At 48.2% G+C, this 19609-nt stretch overlaps 1 protein-coding gene across 1 annotated transcript in view; it reads right to left on the bottom strand.

Annotated features, from left to right (window-relative positions):
• The window catches only part of ADAM12 (ADAM metallopeptidase domain 12), a 390012-nt gene that overhangs the window by 49182 nt on the left and 321221 nt on the right, over nt 1–19609 (bottom strand). The window contains exons 12-14 of the mRNA XM_019940251.3: nt 17145–17322; nt 12590–12679; nt 10869–11064 (exon numbers count right to left, since the gene is read on the bottom strand). Coding sequence (XP_019795810.2) covers nt 10869–11064; nt 12590–12679; nt 17145–17322 — 464 coding nt within the window. The remainder of the gene's footprint in view (nt 1–10868; nt 11065–12589; nt 12680–17144; nt 17323–19609) is intronic.

The following is a 19609-nucleotide window of genomic DNA, read 5'->3' as shown; positions in this document are numbered from 1 at the left end:
CTAACACTGTATATTTAAAAATTTGCTAAGAGGGTGAATCTTATGTTTAGTGTTCTCATCACATACACACAGAAATAATAGTAAATAATAAAGAGGGTGGGAGGAATATGTAGGAGGGGGTGGATACGGTTACAGCATGGATCGTGGGGATGGTTTCACAGGTGTACACTTACCGCCAAGCTCATCAAGGTGTACTCACTAAATACGTACAACTTTTTGTATGTCAATCATAACTCCATAAAATGGTTAAAAAAAGTCTTTGTTTTCCACAGCACACTCCCTTCATTCACAGCTTATTTATTTATTTTTTGCGGTACGCGGGTCTCTCACCGCCGTGGCCTCTCCCGCTGTGGAGCACAGGCTCCGGACGTGTAGGCCCAACGGCCACGGCCCCAGCCGCTCCGTGGCCCGCGGGATCCTCCCGTACCGGGGCACGAACCTGTGCCCCCCGCCTCGGCAGGCAGACTCTCAACCACTGCGCCACCAGGGAAGCCCCACAGCTTATTTTGATGCTGACCCTTTTATTCTGTTGTGATGCTGTCAAGGGGAATCTTATTTTTAGGCATAAGTACCCACTCACCCAACAGTGAGTCTTTTGATTTTACTTTTTTCTATTTGCTCAGTGGCTGTATATTCATGATCTCCACAACCTAATCACCCATCCTGTTGCTTGCCAAAGTGAGCTTTTCAAAGCTCTTTTACCAGAAAAAAGAAGTGGAGGCAGGAAGGCACACCCTAGGAATAATAATTAAACAAGTGATAAATGTTCTTGTCTTTTCTCAAAACCAGTTTTGTCAGTTGACCTCAATGAGCCTCTAAACCAGCATTGACAGAGGTTCACGAGGTCCAACGTGCTTTCTCAGCTGGACTGAGATTCAAAAGACACGATGGAGAGCTTGAGAGGTTAGTGCTACTCAGCCACGAAAAAGAATGAAATAATGTCATTTGCAGCAACATGGATGGGCCTAGAGATTGTCGTACTAAGTGAAGCAAGTCAGACAGAGAAAGACAAATACCATAAGATATCACTTATACGTGGAATCTAAAATACGACACCAATGAATCTATCTACGAAACAGGAACAGACTCACAGACATAGAGAACAGGCTTGTGGTTGCCAGTAGGGAGGGGGCGTGGGGGAGGGATGGATTGAGAGTTTGGAGTTAGCACCTACAAACTATTATATAGAGAATGAATAAACAACAAGGTCCTACTGTAGAGCACAGGGAACTATATTCAATATCCTGTAATAAACCATAATGGAAAAGAACATGAAAAGAATATATATGTATAACTGATTCATTTTGCTGTACAGTAGAAATTAACACAACACTGTAAATCAACCCTACTTCAATAAAATACATTTTAAAAAAAGAGGTCAGTAGTTAAACCATTCTTTCCAATGCCGAATCTTTTGGGAAAACTGTTTTATGTTTGCGCATGTATGGGATCTAAGAAAAACAAAAGCAAACGTTTATCAAGTCTCAATTCCTTTTGAAAGGCCTCCTCCTGTTTGATTTCTACAATCGGTGGCTGTGCTGCAGCACTGGAAGAGCCGGGGCTTTGGGACTCACAATAATGGGCTGATCTGGTGTCAACCCTACACACTAGGAGACCCTAGTCAAGTTATGGGAACTTTTGAGACTCTGTTCCCTCATTTCTATGACGGGGACAAGGACAGCACCTGACCTGAGGTTCAGTGAGTCCCCCAGGCTCTCAGTAAACCTGAGTTACACTGAGGATGGCCATTGATCATGGGGAAGGGGACAGCTTGGCCCCTGAACATTAAGGATGTGAGGCGAGGGGAGCTCCTTGGAGCTGACCTTGTTTGCAACACTTGCCGTGTTTTAACACCGTAATAGTTCAGGATGGTGTCAGTAAGGGCTTCATACCTGTTTCCTTCACAGAGGGGCGTCCCCAGTGCCTAGCACATCACGGGAAGCCAATGAAGGCTGCTGAGTGACTGGGTGAGGAACTCCTGGGCCCTCCTTGGGAAACAAGAGGGAAGAAAGAAAATCTCCTCGTCGGAAACCCTGGGAGGTTCTGTACGTACTTTGTATATTAAATAAAAAGTACAGTCATCGCTCAAGGATCTCAGCTTCCCTGCCTCCATCTCCTCCTTACTTGTTTCAGTGAGTGAGGCTCCCGCTTCCCTGAGTCCTGTGCTCATTCTGGGCGCTCCCCCCCCCCCCCCCCAACCAGGCTGGGCTGGTCCTCCAGAACCTCATCACACCACGCAGATGCTGAGCACCATTTTGAAAGAGGCAGTGGGAGACCTCAAGGAAAGACACTTGAGTTTGACTCCTTTTTATTCCATTGAACTCTGGGAACAGAGTGTCTTCCCTGTAATTCCTTTCCTTGCCCTTAAACCAAGAGACACGCTTTAGATGAATGGGAACGTTCTGGCTCACTAACATGCCATTTGTTGGGCATCCCCACTATTAGTTACTGTGCTGGGCACGGCATGCAGTAGCAGTCAGTCCATAAAGAAACAAAGCTGAGTGGGGTCTGACCAGTAAAATTTACTCCACTCTGGTATTAATTTGCCCAGTGGCTTGAACAATGCAGGGTTCTGAGGGTTAACTTTCTGTCTCTTGCAAGAAAGCAGTAACTGTCTATTTCCAAGAGTTTTGTTCATTTCAGCTCTTATCCAAAACTCAAGGGAGTAGGAGATGCCACGTCACACTCTACTATTGATGTATCGGCAGGACACGTCATCAGTGGGGCATAGCAATGACACTGCTGGCTACAATGTGGCAAAGGAAACTCACATCTGGATGAGTAGCAGGTCATGATTTCATCGGCTGCATATGCTTAGGGATAGGCTAGATAGATATCTCTGAAATCAAAGACCAGAATGCATACCTGATCCCTTGTCACATAATTCCTTCATTCTTTTATCTGGAGGATTAAGGGAAAGTACACTATGATGGGTAATTCATGGTTAACCTTGATGCGTAAGCTCGTTTGCATCTCCATCCTCAAGTACTTAGGGATTGAAAATTTTCATCAACTTCGATCAACTTTCATCAATGCTCCGAAACTGCTGTTGTTTCGATGGCATGGGGGAGGTGAGGGGCAGAAGTGAGAGAAGGATGCGGCGGAACCCCACTTACAATGCCCATTCTCATCCAGTTGACTAACATTTTCTTACCCGGAAGTCTCCGTGTTGGGATGAGAAATCTTGCATGAGAAACATGATGTTTAAAGACCAAGGGGTTTACTAAACGAAACTTAAAATAAATGAAGAAGTATATAAGCAGTTGAAACTTGATCCAGACCACAACATGCCCTATTGCTGCCTCACCTCCAATTTCAAGCTGTAGGACACTGTCACGCAGGGTTTCGGGCCACCTCCTGGGGCCAGCAAGCTCCCAGCTAGAGGTTGGGCACTGCTCAGCCCCACCTGGTACCACCAGCGGCCCACTGGCCATGCCCTTCCTAGGCGGTAACCTCTCTTTATAGGAGAGTCTGTGTGTGTGTGTGTGTGTGCGCGCGCGCGCACGCGTGTGTGCACGTGTGTGCGTTTCCTCTGGTGGTTTGGAGCAATCGTAGAGATTTGTGATAAGGAGGTACAGAGTAGAAGGCTTGTGATTATTCAATTGTTTGTTTTGTCTAATACCTCTCCCATATCCCTTTTCCTAGGAACAAAACCCTTTTTCTTATGGGAAACCTATTTCATATGGTTCAGGTAGGGTTAACGTTCCCAACAAATGCCAGAGGGATGGGCATGAAATTCAAGTCTGGCCCATCGAGTGTGCCACGCCACCGGTCATAAGACTGGGTCATGATGGGTACATGACCAAAGCCGGGTGCAACAGCATCTTCCTTGGAACCCAACTGCTCGAGCTGGTCGGATGAGGTGCCTGGGCTGCTGTGTTACTAGCCATCACTGGCTGAGTCCTTCAGGGTCTCCCTCCATCACCACCTTCCCTCGAGCCCGGGGACCCTGCTGCTCTCATTTATCCCGGTGGGATGTCCCCTCTTTGTATCTATCACACTTGCTTTTGCCTTTTGTGACGTCTCGAGGCTCCTGCCTCACTGTAAAAACCCCTGTGGACTGAGATGGTGCCTCAGGCCTGCACAGAGCAGGTGTGTTCCAAGAACGAACGAGTGAAAACCACAGGGAAAGCAATTTAGGGAAAGCACATCCTGTCTCCGCCGGCCTCCCCAGAGGAAGTCAGTTGTGGTTTCCGTAGAACAAAGCATCTTGGGTAAATGAACACTGTCTCCTGGTCTGCCTTTTCTGTGACTCTGGGTGTTCACTTATTCATTTACATCACACGAAGTATTACCGTGCTGTCTTAAGAGGAAAGAAGATATAAAGTCACAAAAAGACAGACATTTTACTTCCTGGAAAGGAAAACTGTCATTCCCTCAAAGTTTAGACAAAGTAAGAAATCCTATAAGCAAGGAAACCAGAAAGGGGGTTCCGTGCTGACCTCGGGAGCAGGGACAGCTCTTGCAATAAAAGAAAACATCATTATAGGAAACAGACTAGGAGATGCAAACCCTGAGTACCCTGGCTGTCAGCACCTACTGGTGCCGGGAAGGACAGCGGAGGAGGGTCCGGCCAAGCGTTTCGCGTGGCTTCTGTGTGTGAGCAGCCAGCTGGCGTCTATCTTAGAGACAGAAGGGTCAATAATCTAAAAGGTGTAAATGACTTCTATCCACTTGTAAGACGTTATAAAGGTACAGGTCTGGCTTCAAATCTGCTGCACTTAAAGGTGTCTGTCTTCATGAAGACGAGAGACTTCGTGTCTGTCTCATGAAAAAAAGTGACAAGTTTTCTTATCACCACTGTAACAATTTACAGCCTTTGAATTCTTAATAACGGAGCTCTTAGATGTTCTGCCGTTATCAAAAGATGAAATTTAGCCTTTCAGAGGGAATTTTGACATCGTACCGTATTTTATAATTCTATAAGAAGCGATGGAATTTAATTACCAGGTTTATCTTCAGAGTTATATAACAATTATATTTACAATTGTAGTTTGGGAGTTCCCGATGTCATTATGTCTTTTGAAAGAGAGATGACGACATCTTGTACTAAGCCCACAATTTACTTGATCTAATCTTTTCCTTGAAACGCACATCCGTTATGCAAATGCACGTCCCCAGTTCAGTCACCTCAGCTTCTCCCCCATCACTAATTTCCCCAACCCCTGTCACTAATGTCCACAGACAAAGGCATCTTCACAGCAACTGAAGCCTGCTTGTTCTCCCCATAATTCTCCCTCTGTCTTGCTTTTCCACATTGACCTTCAGGTCCATCGGAAAATGAAGTCCAAGCAAACACATTCTATCATTCCTTTCTCGCACAGTGGGACAAAAAGGAGACTTCCCTGCCTCCTCCACATTACGACTCTTGGCAAAAATCCCTTTTCTTCCCATCTGTAGCCACCAGAGTCGTGGACGATTAGTAACTGTACTGCTCCAGGTATGTCGTCATAAAGCAAACTCATTGAAACTAGCCTGGCAGATAAACACTGAAGATGCCCGTAAAAATCGTCTGGCCCGCTCACACTGAATCAATCAGGTGACACTATTTTCTGGTGAGTGATAAAACAGATAGAACTAAGATATTTCAGGACTTCCTCGATGCAGACTGTTTGTGATTCTAGACACACAGTTATCTGTAAGATTAATTTCCAACCGTTTTCAGCGATCATGCTAGCGGTTTGGATAAATGACGTTGGCAAAAATAAATTTTGTGCCTGAAGAAACACATCCAGCTGTGTTTTGGAAGGAATAAAGGTCATGTCACACTGACAGAAAATCTTCGTGGCTATTAAGACTGAAGTGGACAGAGGGCTAAATACAAGGTACGGTGTGAGTTGCACATAACGTTTATGGGTTTGACATCACCAGATAGTCTTGAGATGCAAGATTTGTGGAAGAAAAATCACTGAGAAAAAAAAAAAGTCAACTCCGGGCCAGCAAGAATATCATCAACAATAATAACTAGGAAAACAAGTGGATGAACAAAAGTCCCAAAAGGTATTCTAAAAGTATATGACTTTGCCAGTTACGAGTTGCAGGCATATGTTTTGAATTTTCTATCATTTATTTGTAGAAAGATTTGGAAGCAGGATTATTTTATTGAAATATAATGCTGGATTGAGAAAAGTCCATCTCAAAAGGGAATAGTTAGCTGGAAGGAAGGGCTTCATCTGGTCAGTGTTTGGGTAGCCAGATTCGGGGAGTGAGTAACTGACTGACTTCCTGAGTGTAACGGAGGATTCTGGCCAAGTTGCCAATGGCGAGGGCCGGCAGAGCAAGAGCTCGGCGACTCCTAGATTTATGAGTTACTGTCTTCCCAGGGGGTCAGAAATGACCCCAAAGCAAATGTGGCCCTGATCCCAGAGCGTTTGCTAAAGGATGGGAAATGAAAGATTGCAAATGTATCCTTGACAATAAGTTTTCCTCTTCCGAAACATGAAAAGCTAATTCAAAGCAACCACTGTAACACAGCAATATGCTGCTCTCAGCCTGGCACATCTAGCTGGCCGGGACCTGGCCGAGGAAGTGACCTCTGCCCCTGGAACCGTGACAGTCACATCCCGACTCTACTGCAGAGGTCCAGGTAAGAGTGCACTGGGACTGTGGGAAGTACGTCACTCTGGCAGACCAGGGCTCTTGGTCAGCATCTCACAATAGCAGGACGTCGTTGAACCGTTAGCAAATGAGAGAAGGGGGTAGCAGATGGGGTTCTCTGCGCTCCAGGTCACAGCCCAAGCTCTGGACAAGCAGAAGTGACCGCAGTTCCCTGAGATGGCCCCCCGTTCCTGTGCACCTTAGCCCTTGCTCTTCCACACGCAGGAAGTCCCCGCCTCTCCCACCCCGGCGATGACCGCTCCAAGGCAACCTCGGCTTGGAGCCTTCCTGCTTGGCTCCCCTACCCCTTTCACCCCAGGCTGAGCCCCCTCTCTCTTCCCATCAGATCTCAGCCCTCCCCACGGCCCCAGGCACCGCGCAAGCTGCATGCCACTGCATGTGATATATACCTGTAATGTACTCACATGTACAAAATAGATAATAAGCCACGTTGGAGGGCAACGAGACACCCGTGCCGTAGACGCATGACTCTCCCCACTTTACAGACGGGGTACAACAAGGTTGAGTGACCTGCTGAAGGTCACCCTGCCAATAAGTGGTCTGTTCACTGCCTATGGTAGCCGGAAAATGGCCCCCCAAAGGGGTCCATGCCCTAATCCTTGGAACCTGTGACTATGTGACCTTACTTGGCAGAAAGGACTTTGAAGACGTGATTAAGTTACGGATCTTGAGATGGGGAGACGATGCTGGGTGATCTGGTCCAATATAATCACAAGGGTCCTTACCAGAAGGAGGAGGGAGGGTCAGAGTCAGAGAAGGAAATTTGACCACAAAAGCAGAAGTCAGAGAGAGACAGAGACTTGAAGATTCTGTGCTGCTGGCCTTGAAGGTGGGTGAACGGGCCAGGGGCCAAGGAGCTGCAGGCGGCCTCTCAAAGCTGGAAAAGGCCAGGAGACAGATTTTCCCCCAGAGTCTCCGAAGGTAACGCTGCCCTGCCAGCATCTTGATCTTAGGACGTCCGACCCCAAGAACTAGAAGATGATAAATTTGTGTTGTCGTAAGCCACTGAGTTAGAGCACACACAGGAAACTCACATGGTGCCCTTGAACCTGACAGTGAGGCTGCCACACTGATATAAGGAAAGGAACGCACCACATTTGCAAAGGGGGCGGGTGAAGGCCCTTCCAAGAAGCCCCCTGGTACAGAGGGCCACTGTACCAGTGCCACAGCTGGTGGTGGCACTAAATTCTCTGCTCTCCCGAGGAAGTCTGTGCGGTGATTGCAAGAACTAAGAAGGGGTTGGCCGAGGCAGATGGAACCCCAGGAAGTCACCAGCCTGAGGGGCTCCCCAAGCCTGGTCCCCGTGCTGGTTGTTTCCAGGAACTTGGAATTTCTGACGTCAGAGATGTTTTAGTCTATGTGCCATGGCCCCCTCATGGCAAGCCCACCGTCGCCCGGGCAAAAGCGTCCTCAGTCACCAGGGTGAGGATGGGAGGGGAGAGAAGGGGCCGGCCCGGAGCCCCGGGGAGGCAGCCCCTGCCCTGGGGGTGGTGCGGTCCCCGGGGTCCCCACCCTCGCTCCCAAGGATGTTGAGGGTTCCAAGCAGGTAACTCCACTGCTTTTGAGAAGCTCAGCCTGTGAGTCATGCTGTCAGTTTGTCCGCCTGTCTGGGTCTGTCTCTGGTCAGGCAGCTCGAGAAGGACTAATCGGATGAGATAATGAATACCAGCCTTGGTCACCATGAATCAAAGGCGCGTAGCCAGCTGAGTCACTCGGTGGTGGGAGCTCAGAGGACGGCGGGGCTCCATCTGACTCACTCTGGAACTGGGGCCAGACGCCCTAATCCAGCAGGGCACCAAAGACCACATTTCACTCCAACAGCTCCAAGTGCTGTGTGTGCTCTGGCCACGGAATGCTCCTTGGAAGGGAGTGTCATAAGATCCCCTGTAACTCGAGAAGGGGAGATTACCGAGTCCGGAGAAAGGCTGGGAAGGGACGGCCACTAGGGATGCTTCAGGCCATGAAGCTTTGGCCTGCAGCAGGAGTCACTGTCCCAAAGTGACCCCACTTGGCTAAAAGGTGTCTGAAGTCACTACGCCACTCAGAGCCCATACAACCATGTGACGTGTGTACAGTGAGTGACTACTTTGTGCTTGTCATTGAGGAGCTTTGGAAGCGGTAAGCCCTACCTTGCCTGGGCCCTCCTGCCTAGCCAGGGAGGAGGCCAGGGCCCAAGGACAAAGCACTAAGGCTCCAGGCACCACCAGCTTCTCCTTCCACCTGCCCAAGCACATCCGTGAAACCTGAGGCACTGGAAGAACTCTCCAGAGAATGGGATAAATGGAGGCTGTGTTAGCCCTTGCTGCTGCATCCAGGCTGCTCTCTCTGTTCCCTCAGAAAGTTCCCAGCGCACAAGGGCATCTTTGGCTTTGGGGGGTGGTGACTGGGCTCCATGACTGGCCCCAGCCCCAAGAAACATCTGCCCCGTTCTCCACGCTTGGGTCACGGCTTTCACGTCACACTGAAAACCCAAGCTCTGAGGTTTAGTCATTGTTTTCCGCCCTCGTTTACTTCCTTCATCACCCCTAGACCCAAAACCTCACCATAAAGACTGACAAAGGCCCGTATCGGACTTCTCTCCCCTGCAGAGCCTGGACTTGCCTGGCCCTCTGCCTGGGCCCGGCTGGTCACAGTGTCCTTGCCACAGCTGGGGCCCCTGGCCAGAACTGAGGTCACCCTGCCACCAACGGGCAGAGGGAGAAGAATGACAAGATAGTTGGGGCCACAGTCTTGGAAAATACCCTGTGGGATTCACCGCCAGAATCCTCAACGCAGGAGACAAGCGGCCAACCCTGGGGTGACAAGCCCATGCCCTGGGCTGCCCACCAGGCCCTGGATCTCCGGCCCCAGAAGACGGGGCAGTGGAGGAGAGAGAGACACAGGGGACTCAGTCTTCCCCGTTTCACATCTGTGCATCCACTTAATTCTAGAGCACCTGTGGGACTTCCGATCACTGGCTCTTTGGGGTGACGGCACAGCGTGAGAACTACACCTGGGCTCTGGGTCACAAGGACCTGGGTTCAAATCCCAGCCTCATGACCTTGGGAAATAACTTCCAGCCTCTGAGTCTGAGCTTTGCCTTCCATAAAGCTGTCGTCATTGTCTCTCCCTCAGGGGTCATGGGAGAGTTACAAGGGCCAAACCATACGGAGCCCAGGCCCAGCGGCCCATGCCCGGGAAGTGGTGGACAGTCTCTAAGAGATCCAATCACGCAGCGGCCGCTTCCTGGCCACCTTCCCACCTGGGTGCTTTTTCTGGGACACACGGGTCTGTCACTCTACCTTCAAGAACCAGAAAGGGGAGCTTCCCTGGTGGCGCAGTGGTTACGAATCCACCTGCCAATGCAGGGGACACGATTCGAGCCCTGGTCTGGGGAGATCCCACATGCCATGGAGCAACTAAGCCCATGTGCCACAACTACTGAGCCTGCGTTCTAGAGCCCATGAGCCACAACTACTGAGCCTGCAAGCCACAACTACTGAAGCCTGCGTGCCTATAGCCCGTGCTCCGCAACAAGAGAAGCCACCACAGTGAGAGGCCCGCGCACTGCAACGAAGAGTAGCCCCCTCTCGCCGCAACTAGAGAAAGCCCACGCGCAGCAACGAAGACCCAACGCAGCCAAAAATAAATAAAACAAAATAAATAAATTAAAAAAAAAAAACTTGAAAAGAACCTCAAAGGTGTTCAGGGCCCTTAAACATCTGTCTCCGTGTTCTTCCTCTGGAGCCCGGGCCTCCCACTCTGGGCTACCCCTCTGCACATCCTTCCCCATCACAGACTCACACATCAGGTCTGCCCTGGGCCTTCCCGAGGCAGCCCCCCGGCCCTCCAGCAGCACTGACTTTCTCTCCAGCACCCTCTGCCCTTGGTTGGGGTCCTTGCTTGGGCTCTAAGAAGCACTAACACAGTCAGGGCAGTGGTGGGAAGTTCTGCCGTCTGTCTGCCCAACTCCCTGTTAAGCTGTCTGAGGGCAGGGGTCCTGGCTGGTTTATCCCTGTCACCCCCACGGGCACACAGTAGGTGCTCACACATCTGTCTGGACTGGACTGAGCTCCTTGGGGCAGGCTCTGGGCAGCACCCACTTCTGCGTGCCCAGTACCTGGCAGGGCCCCAGTCCCACCAGAGCCAATCACTCCAGCTGAACAGAAGGAAGCTTTTTCGAAAGCGCACTCCGGGAGGGATGCTCATGGGAACAGAGAGTGGGCGCCCTGGCCCTGGCCCTCTGCACTCAGGTGGTGGTGGCCACGTACCTGGTCCCCAGAGGGTGATGCACTGCTGCTCGTGGGTCTGGCAGATGCCGTTGTAGCAGTAGCCGTCCACTCCCTGACACGGGTGCCCGTCGTGCAGGTACACGTTGGCCGGGCAGTGAGGACTGGCTCCCGTGCAGAACTCCGGGAGGTCGCAGGAGTTGCTAGAGTCCCTGCACGCCGTTCCTGCAGGCTTCAGCTGAAAGGAGAGAGCCGTTTATAGCTCGTGACTGCGGGAAAGGGGGAAGCAGGGTCTCAGCAACACTCCGGACGTGGATAGGAACAGAACCATCCTCTTGTAGCTTCACACAGAGGGGCGAGGATTTCAAAGGAAGTTCCCTTTACCGCAGAGAGAGCTCATTAAATAAACAGCCTTGCTCTGGGCTCTGAGGTTCACCTTTCCATTATGGGGGGTAACTAAGATCAGCCCCTTTTTAATTTCATGCAACATCAGGGTTTTCTGGTGAGCAGCACCAGAAAGTGCCAGGTGGCTGGCACCTGGCACCTCGGTGGCGGGGGGAGCGGGTGCTGCCTCATGGACCCATTGATTCTTAAGAACAAGATCTCTGGTCACCAACACCACCGTGTGTTTTAAGAAGACGTTTGCGCTTAAAGCGTTAGCCTTTGTGGGCAAGGTGACAAAAATAATTCCAAGGGCACACTTACAACAGCGATTTTACTTTGCCATCAAATCATAGAGCTGGAAACCTGTCTGTAGGACTTCACAGGGGCATGTAGAGAAGTAAAGCAAGGGAGCTGCACAGGATGTTAGGAACAACAATGCCAAACGATGCCTCATCTTTTTGCGGTTGAAGAACTTATGGCTCAGGGTGGCTTGTCTGAGGTTACGCAACCAGTGACCTGTCCCACCCCTGAAGCACCCTCCAGGCACCTCCACCACCAGCTGCCTCTTTTAACCTTCGTTCCCCGTAAGTTAATTACAAGTAGGAAGGGGATGAAGGATACTTTAAGCTGAATGTAAAACGTCGTAACGCACTTCGCAAACACTGTGCTCTACTAGGGGCGCTGAGAGGGAGTTTCCTGCAAGCAGAATGCCAAGATCAATTGCTTAATTAAAAGGAAATAAAACTCTTGGAACCTTTGAATCAAAAGCTCAGGCTTTGACTCTGGCAGATCTCAGCTCTGAATAATGAGACAAACAACAGAATTGCCGAAATGAATGCAGGCACGGTGGCAGAAAATGGCAAAAGTCTAAAACTGCCACTCTTGGCTGGGCTGGGTCAGCCAGCACCTTCTGCTGGGGGCACGTCAAGATCAAGATGTTGACACAAGATCCCTGGAAAAATCCACGCAGCTCCTCACCCAGCAGGCAGACGTTCTTGGGATGGAGCAGAGGGACCCGGCATGAGTCCCCACAGCAGTGGGGACTGGTTTTCGAAACCTTCCTCCAACAGCAGACCCGGAACATTTAACATGGAGCTGGAGTTCTTTGGTCTACTTACCAAAGAACTCATAAATTATAAATTATTATAATTTATATAATTATTATAATTTATCACAGATGACTTAGCATTAGAATATACATTTCACATGAAGATTGGAAGATAATAAAAATAGGAGATAGATGGTACCAACTTGCGTGATAAGGATTACAGTGTCCACAGCAGCGAGTGCTGGGAAGTGGCCCCGTCCCATCGCTTGCCCTGCGTCACTGTCGAACCAGCTGACTGCGCGGGTGACCTCGGGACCAGGAGGACGCTCACCTGGCAGTTTTCACAGCACAGTCCGTGTGCGCAGACAGCATCCGGCTTCAGGGTACAGGTGGTGGCGTTGCAGCAGAGATTCAGACACTCCTGGAGACGGGAACGGGTTTGACAGGGTCACGTGGCACAAATACTCACAGAAAGCAAAGGTCACACCTTAAGTGATTGAAAAGGGAGGAAAGAACCAGAGCGCCTGGCTCTGGAGATGAAAACTAGCCGGACTGAGGAGTATCTTCCTCTGGAAGAAAGCAAAGCTTCTGGTAAGTGTTTATGAACTGCCTGGGAGGGCGTGTCCCTGGGAAAAGTCAGTAGCACTCAAGCGTCTTTCGTGGTGGGGTGAGGGACCCGGACGGGAAGGCTGGCTGGCTCGGGAGCCATTCATGTCAGCAGCGGGTGAGGCTGTGTGTGTGTGTGTGTGTCTGTCTGATGGCTGCTGGCCTTAATGCAGTGAATAATACCAGGACCACTGGAGTCCTATGAACTTACTTATTTAAAAATCTACAGAGATGCATACACACGTTACCCTTCAGAGACTGATCCAGAGTTTAATCTAGAGCATATTGGCAGGAAATGAAGTCCAATCAATTGTGTTTGAAACACAGTTCCCTGCAATCCAACCAGACGCCGTAGCTGGATCCTTGCTCAGCACAGGTGGGCTGTCTCACCTGATGAGACCCTCCTCAGGTCAGAAATGCACCTCAGAACGAGCAAGAGGCTGAGAAGGAGATCCGTGGGCTGTGCCCATTGATCTGCAAAGGATTTAAACAGATCAAAGAGTAGCTGGATTGTCCTCTGTGAAATGAACCCTAGAGAGGAAGTGAACTGCTCTGTTACACTGTGCTTCACAGCCACCTAATTTTTTCTAACAAAATGAAACAAGAGATTGATACCTTTTGCTCAGCTCTCAACAAAAGGCCTGTACATATCTATCCAGGATATTTATGACATCTTGTGCTTTAGAACATTCCAGTAACTTGGAGTTTACACATTTTAGAAGCAATTGATTATCATTAGAAAGAAGAGCTCAATAGAGTCTTCAGGATTGAATTTACCAATGTCCTTTTATTTTATTTAATATGATATGTGCTGAAGAATTTCTATGCTATGGCTAGAGTGAAGCCCATCACATACTATTTTAATAGTATAATAGTTTACTCCCCAAAACCATCTTCCACGAATGAATTTATTAGTATCATAAACGCAATGAATAAAATGTTGATAATCCAGACGGTTTATGGCTCACCAGTATCTGAACTGTACCGTTTGTAAAACTCTACGAACGATGCTCCCTTCTACTGTTTGCTCCTATCATACATACATCCCAAATTATTAAATTTTAAATTTGCTCAAGGACTTTATAAACATCCGGAGTGTGTAATATATACAGTAAGATAAAACTGCCAACCAGAAGTCATAGCTTTCAGGACGGGAAAGGTTTCTAACTCATGGACTTACAATCCGAAAACACTTAGGAACTTGTTTTGTGCTTTTAAACGGAGGCCATCCGTGGCACTCCTGATCAGTGCCATCCCACGTACAGCAGTGTTGTCCTGTACATCATGGTCTAAATGGCTCTCCTAATAACACATTAGCCAACTTACAGACTTCCTTGCACTTCTAAGTTAAATCGGCCATCCTAAAACTGGGTCCTAAGATCCTTTAAGAACTAACTCCCACCCCCCCACCAAATCGCTAAATAACATACGCAGCAGTTCAAATGGAAACACAGCCAAGTCGAATGGTTTTGACTTCAAAGGGGATTGATAATGTGAGAGAGATAACTAAGTTTAAAAGATATTTGCAAGCTACTGGCGTCCTACTGACTTTAAACAAGGAGATAAGGCTGCTTTCCCAACCCTATTAGCTTGGAAGAACGAGCAAGTTGTCAGGAAATCCTCATGGTGGATGTAAATCCAGTGCCCTGGACAGAACGCTTCAGCATTCATTTGCCTTTTAGCTACCCAGCATCTATTCCTTCCGCAGAACTCTATCAGAAGAGACAAATTCTTCATCTGTTGATGCATTTACTAGTTTAGTACTCAATAGAGAAGTTCAGCAGAGCCAACGAACCCTAAGTCTCCAAAGAAGAAAGAGTAATGAATGAAGCCATTAGAGAATTCTCAGCAAATGCCCTAATTGTCATCCTTGGGTTGTAGGTAGTAGACAGAGATTCTTAATCACAATGAACTGGGGTTAAGACAATAATGCGCCTTCTTGAAAACAGTGGCCATTATCTCTGGGAGTAAGGGAACAGAAACCGGTTCCAGTCATGAGCTGGGGCAGTTGTTCTGACCCCGTTTACTCACTGATGTGGTGACACTGGAGGGCTTTATGGTCCAGGGGATACGTAGGCCAATATGAAACAAAGGCATGATGGATACTTCCAGGGCCTGAGCACTGAGTGGGGGGTAAAGAACCCAGGTTCACAGGTCTAAAAGTTTTGGTCAGCTTGGAAACTGGGAAATGGGCTTTCATACCCTCAGACACAGTCTAAGCTTAAACTTTAAAAAGAAGTTTAAAAGAAAAATGAAAGATAACTGTGAACTGAGGCAAAAGGCCTGCCTGCGACTTTGATTTCTTGGAAGAAAGAACTTCGGATGATGAGAACGAGAGTTCTCTTCAGATAGCAAGAACTTCTCCTATTAAATAAGGACCCTAAGCACAGAAATATACAGTTGGGAATTACATGGAGGGAGAACACGGCTCTTACGTAAGCAAAGAGTTTGAGTTCTTCAAAGCTGTCCTGCAACGAGCTGCCTGGAGAGACAGTAAACACCCTGGGAAAGCTGAGTGACTTCCTGATGGAGGTAAAAGAGAGAAGACCACGACATCAGGCTGGAGAATTTCAGGCACTCGAGCGTTTGCTGACATGATGGTGGCGGTGGTGATGCTAGTGGTGGGGTTGGTGGTGATGGCCGTGACAGCAGTGGTGATGGTGGGGTGGTGGTGGACACGTTAACAGTAGTGACGGGGAGGGTGGCAGGGATGCTGGTGGCAGTGCTGGCATATGGGATAAATGATTGCTAATAGAGTCATTCCAAACCTGAGAGTTCATGGCTCCAGGAAGAGCTGTCAAATTTATTTAGATTAACAAACAATTACAAGGAGTTCAGATAAAAGATAACCATTTCAAAGTCAACACGACCTCTCCTGAGAGACAGGAGTAATTTAAACTAATTGTTTTTTTCTTTACGCAATTAGAAAAAGTCTCCAAGCAATTTCCGCTTTGCATAACCCATCCCATGACGGTTTTAAGTTTTCCTCTGCTAATCTGAAAAAGAGTCTCTGTTAGGACTTAGGACTTTGTTCCTGCATAGTAACCATTCTCTACGCACTGTGAGCAAAGCTGAACGCCGCTGTGGACAGTGCTGTGACCTTGGATGGGCACAGCAAGGGCACAAAAACATTTGATCAAACCACCTTTGCAAGCCCCATCCCCTAGAACTTATGGTCACTCCCAATATTCTTACAGAAATGGTCAGATGGAGACCAGGATCATTCCTGCTGATGTGGGAAAGCTCAGAGACTTGGACAGGATGAAGGTTCTATAACCAGTTGTTTGTTTGATGAACACAGGAATTTGAGGGATGTCCCAGAGTCTCAGCACAAGTTCCCTTCCATCCCCGAATCCCCCTTTCAGAGCACCCCTCCCAGGCATGCTCTTCCTAAGGCCTCATCAAGCCGGTTTGTGAATTTAGCTAAGCCCATCTTGAACTTGACTACCGCTGCAGCTTGCACAAGCTCTCAGGGAGGGACTCCCACATGGAGACAGCCTGCTATACAAATGACTGGCTTTGGTTTATTCTAAATCAACCTCCTTCAAGTTTTGAGGGGGTACTTCTTTCACCAGGTGGTCTCACTGCGTCCTGTCTTTCTCTTTCCTTCCCAGGATTATTCAGAGATTTAAAAATGGCTGTTAGAATTTTGATGCTGGTTAACTTTATCTTGGGCCCTACAGAAATGAGAAAATGTCCTGACACTGGCTGGAAAACAGGGTTAAATACGCCTTTTGCTGGATAAAAATGTTCCCCGCTTTCACTTATTTCTTCTGAAAGCTAAGAAGCAGACAGGCCGGAGCCTGGGCGCCTCAGGTCGTCCATACAGAGGAAGCTGCGGCAGCAGGAGCAGAATTTCAACTTGGGAAGAAGCTCTTGGTTAAAAATGAACGCTGCTTATTCAAATTCCCCTCGGGTGCACACCTTACAGAGAGAAAGACTTGGTACTTATTAGCCATTTGAAGCCAGCATTCCAAGGCTTTCTTCTCTGTCAAACTCAAAGCTAAACGCTTTTTCGTTGTCCTCATCCTGCCTACGCTGCTGCGTCCTTCAACAGAGAAGATTCTTTATCTTTTTAAACCAGTGATACAACTTATTCTATGCAATACTTAAAATTCAAGAAGGCCACCCTGGCTTATGAAGTTTGTTCAAGGTGGTCATGTAGGAGTTTTCCATCCTGCATTTCTAGCACTTTCATTCTACCACACAATTCCTTCAAGTTCTTGCTTCTTGGCCCAGCCGCGAACGCGAGACCAACATTCTGGAAACGTCTGTCTCACCTCCGGTTCGCCACAGTCACACTCCTCTCCTTCTTCGACATATCCATTCCCGCACTTCTGGCCCCCAAAGGACTGCGTCACTTCCGGCAGGTTAAAGAGGCACATACCCATGCCCTTCTCCAGGCTGGCCTCCAGGTCCTTCCTGCTGCAGCTGCTGAATACCATGGGGAACGGGTACCTGCAGGGAAGAGCCAGGACGTCAGTCGTCAGGGCACCGAAAGGCCTCACGCATCCTTCTCGTGCAGCTGTGCATGGTACCCACGGGCACCATCTGCCTGGGTGGCCGCTGTTAGTTTCAGTGAACAAAGGCTTGAGCGGTGTAAAATGAGGCACCTTCGACTACGCCCTGAGGTCCAATCCTGCAGAGTTCCAACACCACTGATGAGGAAGTGCTTTATCCAAAAAGAAATGACCTTTGGAGGGTTTTCAAATCAACAACTTTAGATTGTCTCGTTACAGACATCATTAGTAGTTCTGTGTGAAATGATATAATGGAAAGTGAATGCTTAGGACCTGTAGCTTGTAATATGAACACTATGTTCATATTGGAAAGTACAGAGATGAGAAAAGTACATTTAAGTCTTTAAGCCATTTTGAGTTTATTTTTGTGTATGGTGTGAGGGAGTGCTCTAACTTCATTGATCAGAAAGGCCACCATCAAAAAGTCTACAAATAATAAATGCTGGAGAGGGTGTGGAGAAAAGGGAAGCCTCCCACACTGTTGGTGGGAATGTAAGCTGGTACAGCCACTATGGAAAACAGTATGGAGATTCCTCAAAAAACTAAGAATAGAGCTACCATATGATCCTGCAATCCCATTCCTGGGCATATATCCAGAAAAGATGAAAACCAATTCAAAAAGATACGTGCACCCCAATTTTCATAGTAGCACTATTTACAATAGCCAAGACATGGAAGCAACCTAAGTGTCCATCTACAGATGAGTGGATAAAGAAGATGTGGTACATATATATTGACATATACAATGGAATAGTACTCGGCCATGAAAAGAATAATGCCATTTGCAGCAACATGGATGGACCTAGAGATTATCATACTAAGTGAAGTAAGTCAGACAGAAAGACAAATATCATCTGATATCACTTATACTTGGAATCTAAAAAGTGATACAAATGAACTTATTTACAAAACAGAAACAGACTCAGACACAGAAAACAAATTTATGGTTACCAAAGGGGAAAGGCAGGGGGAGATAAAGTAGGAGTTTGGGATTAGCAGATACAAATTACTATATATAAAATAGATAAACAACAAGGACCTACTGTAGAGCACAGGCAACTATATTCGATACCTTGTAATAACCTGTAAGTGAAAAGAATGTGAAAAAGTATATGTAACTGAATCACTGTGCTGTACACTAGAAACTAACATAACATTGTAAATCAACTATACTTCAGTTAAAAAGAAAATAATAAAGGCAATCATTATCCCGAGGGAGGGGGAAGGTACAAATGACTGAGCTTATCAACTCCACAGCTTCACAGACACAATCCCCATGGTGGGTCAGGGCCGGCTGATACTGGTTTGGGCCTAGAAAGGGCAAACCACTGTCTCCCCAGGCACAGCTCTAAGAGAATGGAGGTGGTCAGAAGTGCAGGTCCTGCCCTTGCCTCGAAAACCAGGGCTACATAGGGATGTGGCCAAGTTGGCCAACTTCCCTGCAGAGCTCGTGCTCCCCCGTCCGTGGTCCAGAGGGGCTGTACCACCCACCTTGCTCCTGGGTGGGCTGTGTGATAATCCGTGGCGATGGAATTAGCAGAGGGGAAATGACATGCGTCACTTCTGGCTGAAGGTAGTTAAGTAGCTGTTCTCTCCTCTCCCCTGCTGCCAGCTGTGCTCAGACCAGTCCAACGTCCTAGGAGGGGGACGAGCCAGACACAGCACCTGGTCCTGACTCACTGACAGCACAGAGCTCCATGGCGTCACATGCAAGGGAAACACATCTCTATGATGGTAAAGCCCCTGGAAATTAGGGGTTTGTTTCCCATGGCAGCTAGGGGTCCCTAACATATATAAAGCATCTGACTCTTTTACGAATGCGCTTTCCCAGGTCTTAGGCAGTGATTACCATAAGTAAGGGCTAAGCACACCAGAAAGCCAGGTTTTATTAGTTGGTGAGGAAGCAGGACTTGCTGACCAGCAAGCCCAAGCACCCTCTCCCATGAAGACAGGATGACATTATAACTGGATCCCAATCAATTGGCCAAACCAGTACGTGCTGCTAGATTTCCCTGAAGACCGCAGACTAGCCACCATTCAATGATGGAGTCTGGCGATACTTCAAGATCATGATGAGTTCCAGGGCCAAACTGGTAACGCTGCGCTATCTCCCCACGTGTTTTCTATCAATCTCAGGTTATTAACTCTGAAGTAGAATGCTAATCTCCAAGTAAATTAGTACATGCAAGTCTTGCTCTTGGATACAAAGACAATAAACCAGGACT

This window comes from Tursiops truncatus, chromosome 16 (assembly GCF_011762595.2).
Source record: "Tursiops truncatus isolate mTurTru1 chromosome 16, mTurTru1.mat.Y, whole genome shotgun sequence".
NCBI classification, from domain to species: domain Eukaryota; kingdom Metazoa; phylum Chordata; class Mammalia; order Artiodactyla; family Delphinidae; genus Tursiops; species Tursiops truncatus.
This window is presented reverse-complemented; position numbering and strand designations above follow the sequence as displayed.